This window comes from Lissotriton helveticus, chromosome 5_1 (assembly GCF_964261635.1).
Source record: "Lissotriton helveticus chromosome 5_1, aLisHel1.1, whole genome shotgun sequence".
NCBI lineage: Eukaryota > Metazoa > Chordata > Amphibia > Caudata > Salamandridae > Lissotriton > Lissotriton helveticus.
In genome coordinates, this window is record NC_136065.1 from 2,104,295,935 (window position 1) to 2,104,301,934 (window position 6,000).

Genomic DNA, 6,000 nt, shown 5'->3' on the forward strand with positions numbered 1-6,000 from the left:
CTTCAAAGTCGACCTCAAATCTCTTCTTTTCCAAAGACACTTTCAGAACTAATACTTTCATTCTCAGGCCCCTCGAAGAAGTCCGTTCTTAATTGTAAATTTGTATTTTTTTACGGTACATTCCTCACTCACCCCTGAGTGCTGTGTTGGATTTTGTGTACCCTTCATTTTAAGTCTCCTGTTTATCTCTATTGAAGTCTCCTGTTTAGAGCCAGTTACGTTTTCTGTTGTAACATAACTGGCTCTATTGTACAGCGCTCTGACACCTTCGGGTAATGTCCACGCTTTCTAAAAATGCACTAAATAAAATACTGTTTTAAGACACGCCCTTAATTACATCAGCCACGCCCCTTTGAGAGACCTCCAGTTTTTTTCATCCCAATTAACCCCTAATCACACTAATTGCCTGAACACTCTTTAAAATGGGCTTAGCGGGGGCCCTTCCAAGCCAATAAGTTTGCAACGTCCAGTAACGTGCAAAAAGCACGACCATCGATGTCCCATTCCAGCTGAGTGTGGGGCCCGCAACAGACACCACATGCAAAACAATGAGGCGTACACTGAGGACACCTTTCACTCCTCCTGGTCATTACTGACACTATTCCAGCCCTGTTCTTTTCTCTGAGGAAATACTACCATCAAGAATACTACCCTCAACTGATTCAACCAATGCAAGCTGGACTGGAACACCCAGAATCCATCACGTCCCAAGAGAGCCCAAGTGTCCGTGGCAAAGGGGAAACAATGGAAGAATCATCACTACAACACCCAGAATGCACTCTGTCCTCACGAGAGATCCCCGGTAACCGTGACAACATGGAGTGAGCTGGCAGGCTGCTGTATGAGGGGGACAAAGACTTGTAGGGGGCGGGGGGGGGTGATATACTCACACAGGCCTCCCAGCACCCCGGCCGTCCTGCAGAGCCAGCGGTACCACCAGGTCATGCCATCGTCCTGCGCGCTGGAAGCTGCCGCGGTGGGGGGCTTGTCGGCGTCGGCCCCCGGCTCCTCGGGAGCCACCTGCGAGGTCATCATCCTGCGTCCGTCGGAGGGCTCCGAACCCCGGCTCTCCCTCGGTGCTGCGGGTCGTCTCTCTGTCTCACAGGCCCCGCCCCGCCGGTACCCACAGCCCCGCCCCTCCTCTATTGACACTCACAGCTGTCACTCCGGCTGGCGTCACCAGACACCGCCACGTAGTGTGGAATGAGGCGCATCCTTGACGTCACTGACAGGAGAGAAGGCAAACCCTGCCCGTGACGTCTCTCAGTGTGTAGGTGTGGAGTTTCGTTCTATCCTCCGCGCGAGGTTGGCCACGTGTACGCTGGCGGCCATGTTATAATCAGGCAAAGCGATTCTGCTGACTTAGATGTTGTCTTTTTTTATTTTATTTTTTATTTAATGCGATTTTATATAGCGCGAACAATACCCGAAGGTGTCAGAGCGCTTTACATAAGTACCAGTTGCGATACATAAGGAGTTAGGATTACATGCGTTACTGTTGGGTCCTTTACATAAAAGATACAAACAGAATTTTTTTTGCAAATGTACAAGTTATAAAGTCACACAAGGAAGAGATATTCAAGGAAGAGATATTCAAGGAAGGGATATTCAAGGAAGGGATACCATACATGCCAACATTTCAGAAGAGCAAATAGGGAGATAAAAAAAAAAAATCGGGAGAATGGGGCCTTGAATCGGGTTACTGGCATGTAAGGGCTTTGGAAGTGTGCTGCTGCAGGATTGGACATTTGAAACCCAAATGCACGTTTGTTTTTACCTTTCCGAAGCATGCAGCGCAATGGCAGGCAGAGAGAGGGTGATGCAAGTGTTGTACACTGGCCTGGCAGGTTGCTGGCAGTGCATGCTCCCCCCCCCCCCCCTTGTGACAGCCCGGGCTGAAACAGCTTTTTGTGCGCACACAGCCCCCCCCCCCTACTTCACAGGTCTTTAAAAGACCATTCACTTGTTAATTACGCTTTGTTGATTTTTCACTCCTTCTAGAGCCCCTGCATGGTCACTCTGACTATTGCTGGAAGAATTGGCACTTTACACAATACCAAGCGCTGTCAGCTGAAACTCCGAGGAATCGGGTTTTTGCTTGCAGGAATCGGGAGGCGGGAGACTAGCCCTGAAATCGGTAGTCTCACGCCTGAATCGGGAGTGTTGGCATGTCTGGGATACGAATGGATATACTCTAAGTCACATAGGAATGGTAGATAGTACAAAGACCAGACATGCCAACCCTCCCGATTCAGGCGTGAGACTACCGATTTCAAGGTTAGTCTCCCGCCTCCCGATTCCTGCAAGCAAAAACCCGATTCCTCGGGGGTTTTAGCTGACAGGGCTTGGTATTGTCTACGGTGCTAATTCTTCCAGCAATAGTCAAAGTGGCCATGCAGGTGCTCTAGAAGGGGCGAAAAACCAACAAAGCGTCATTAACAAGGCAATGGTCTTTTAAAGACCTGTGAAGTACTGGGGCGGCTGTGTGTGTGCCAGGAAGGTGTTGCAGCCCGGGCTGCCACACAGGAGGGGGAGGAGGAGTGCATGCACTGCCAGCAACCTGCCAGGCCAGTGCACAACACTTGCATCCCCCTCTCTCTGCCTGCCATTGCGCTCCGTGCATCTAAAAGGAAAAAAAAACGTGCATTTGCATTTCAAATGCCCGATCCTGCAGCAGCCACTTCCCAAGCCCATACATAACCCGATTCAAGGCCCCATTCTCCCGATTTTTTTTTAAATTCTCCCACTTTGCTCTTCTGAAATGTTGGCATGTATGAAAGACTGCCACCGAGTCGTTGGTTAAACTTAAAAAATAATAGAACTAGCGGAGCAGTCTTTTGTAACTTGCACACATGTCACTTTTTTACCTCCTGTAATGTACCGTTTGCTACCTCTTGTATTATGTTTGCTCACAGTTGTCACTTTTACCTCATGTAACTTAACGTTTGCTTTTGTACTTTGTTCACTTGTAATTTTCTCCTCATGTATCATTAACGTTCCTATTGTGAAGCGCTGTGACACCTTCAGGTGAAATCTGCGCTATATAAAAACGCATAAAATAAATAAAGTCCAGACTTGCGGGGACCTGCTGAGCATAGGCCTGGGCTCAGAGCAGAGGGCGATGTGGCACTGGACAAAGCACAGTCATCCATAACAAAGGCGCAACTAGAGCCAAGTTTCGAGGGAGGGCAATTTTTTTTTTGCATATTTATATAGCGCGAACTCGACCCGAAGATACTGGAGCGATTTACATCAATCAATCAATCAGTACATTTGTAGAGCGCGCTACTCACCCGTGAGGGTCTCAAGGCACTGAAGGAAAAGAAGGGAGGTGGGGTGCTGCTACTGCTCGAATAGCCAGGTCTTGAGGTGTTTCCTGAAGGTGAGATGGTCCTGGGTCAGTCGTAGGTGTGCGGGGAGGGAGTTCCATGTCTTCGCTGCTAGGTAGGAGAACGATCTTCCTCCCTTGGTGGTTCTGCGAATCCGTGGGACGGTGGCGAGGGCGAGGCTGGAGGAGCGGAGCTGGCGGGTGGGGGTGTGGAACGAGATGCGGTTGTTGAGGTATTCGGGGCCCATGTTGTGGAGTGCTTTGTGTGCGTGGGTGAGCAGCCTGAACGTGATCCTCTTGCTGACTGGGAACCAGTGCAGGTTTCTCAGGTGGGCGGATATGTGGCTGTGGCGAGGGATGTCGAGGATGAGTCGTGCGGAGGCGTTCTGTATGCGCTGAAGGCGTTTCTGAAGTTTGGCTGTGGTTCCTGTGTATAGGGCGTTCCCGTAGTCCAGTCGGCTGGTGACGAGAGCCTGGGTGACCGTCTTTCTGGTTTCGGTGGGGATCCACCTGAAGATTTTTCGGAGCATGCGCAGGGTGTTGAAGCACGAGGACGAGACTGCGTTGACTTGCTTGGTCATCCTGAGAGAGGAGTCAAGGATGAATCCCAGGTTGCGTGCGTGGTCAGTGGGTGTCGGTGCGGTGCCTAGCGACTCGGGCCACCAGGAGTCGTCCCAGGCGGAAGGGGATTGTCCGAGGATGAGGACCTCCGTCTTGTCCGAGTTGAGCTTCAGACGGCGGTGCCTCATCCATTCTGCGACCTCTTTCACTTTCATTCCGTTCTGGAAGTTGGCTTTGGCGGTGAGAGGGTCTTTGGTGAGGGAGAGTATGAGTTGGGTGTCGTCGGCGTAGGAGATGATGTTGATGTAGTGTTTGCGGGCGATGGTGGCGAGGGGGCTCATGTAGATATTGAAGAGAGTTGGGCTGAGTGAGGAGCCCATGGGTACGCCACAGATGATCTTGGTGGCCTCGGAGCGGAAGGGAGGGAGGCGGACTCTCTGGGTTCTGTCGGAGAGGAACGATGTGATCCAGTCCAGGGCCTTTCCTTTGATCCCCGTGTTGTAGAGGCGGGTTAATAGGGTGCGGTGGCAGACGGTGTCGAAGGCTGCCGAGAGGTCCAGGAGGATGAGAGCGGCTGTCTCTCCGTTATCCATCAGGATCCTGTCATCGGTGGCTGCGATGAGGGCGGTCTCGGTGCTGTGGTTGGCTCGAAATCCGGACTGGGATGGGTCGAGCGAAGTGTTTTCTTCGAGGAATGCAGTCAGCTGTTTGTTGACGGTCTTCTCGATGACTTTAGCCGGGAAGGGGAGGAGAGAGATCGGGCGGAAGTTCTTGAGGTCTTTGGGGTCTGCTGTTGGTTTCTTCAGAAGAGCATTGATTTCTGCGTGTTTCCAGCTTCCAGGGAAGGTGGCTGACGTGAAGGAGCTGTTAATGACGTTCCGGAGGTGGGGTGCGATGATGGTGTCTGCTTTGTTGAAGATGTGATGAGGGCATGGGTCGGAGGGGGAGCAGGAGTGGATGGTGTTCATGACACGGGTGGTGTCTTCAGTGCTGATGGGGGTCCATGCGTTGAGGGTGGTGGAGGGGGTCGTTGGTTTGGTGGCTGGGGGCAGGGTCTGGGGTCCAAATCTGTCGTGTATATCTGCAATCTTGCGGTGGAAGAATGTGGCGAGGGAGTTGCAGAGGTCTTGCGACGGTGTGATGTCGTTGTTGCTGGCGCTGGGGTTGGAGAGTTCTTTGACGATGCTGAATAGTTCCTTGCTGTTGTGGGAGCTGTTGTCCAGCCGCTCTTTGAACGATGTCCTTTTGGTGGTGCGGATCATCTGGTAGTATTCGCGGGTGGCGCTCTTGAGGGCTGTCATGTTTTCTGAAGTCCGCTTGTGGCGCCAGGTTTTTTTCAGGGTTCGGCACGATTTCTTTGCGATTTTGAGGGCGTCTGTGAACCATGGGGATTTTCTGTTGCTGGTCTTGCATGGGGGTTTCTTCAGTAGGGCGAGGTCATTGGCGCAGTTGGTGATCCACTGTGCGAGATTGTCTGCTGCGTTGTTGGTGTCAGGGGTGTCGACAGGTGGGTTCTGGCTCAGTGATGTGGTCAGCTGGTCTGTGGTGATTTTGCTCAAGCATCTGCGGGGGATCTGTGGCGTGCGGTGGTGGGATGTGGTCTTCTTGAAGGTGAAGTGGATGCAGCTGTGGTCGGTCCATTGTAGTCCGGTGGAGTGGCTGAAGGCAACGTGGCTGCTGGCCGAGAAGATGGGGTAGAGCGTGTGGCCGGCGTAGTGGGTGGGGGTGTCCACCAGTTGCTTGAGTCCGAGGTTGGCGAGGTTATCGAGCAGGGTGGTGGTGTTATTGTCGTTGCTATTCTCCAGGTGGAAGTTCAGGTCCCCTAGGAGGATGTACTCTGGTGAGGTTAGGGCGTGCGGGCTGATGAAGTCGGTGATGGTTTCGCAGAATTGTGTCAGTGGGCCCGGGGGTCTGTAGAGGAGCGTTCCTCTGAGGGTGGTCTGGGGGGCGGTGTGGATTTGGAAGTGTAGGTGTTTGGCGCCGGTGAGTGTGTCTTCGGCGTTGGTTGTGACGCTGATGGTGTTCTTGTAGATGATGGCAATGCCTCCTCTAGTTTTGTTGACGCGGTCCTTCCGGGTGATTTTGTAGCCGTCCGGGATGGCTATGGTGAC

General features: G+C 52.5%; 1 protein-coding gene across 1 annotated transcript in view; it reads right to left on the minus strand.

The window, feature by feature from the left end:
- CACFD1 (calcium channel flower domain containing 1) overlaps positions 1 to 1,269 on the minus strand; it is a 33,450-nt gene extending 32,181 nt beyond the window's left edge. The window contains exon 1 of the mRNA XM_078646122.1: positions 891 to 1,269. Coding sequence (XP_078502248.1) covers positions 891 to 1,035 — 145 coding nt within the window. The 5' untranslated portion in view covers positions 1,036 to 1,269. The remainder of the gene's footprint in view (positions 1 to 890) is intronic.
- Between the last annotated feature and the right edge of the window lie 4,731 nt (positions 1,270 to 6,000).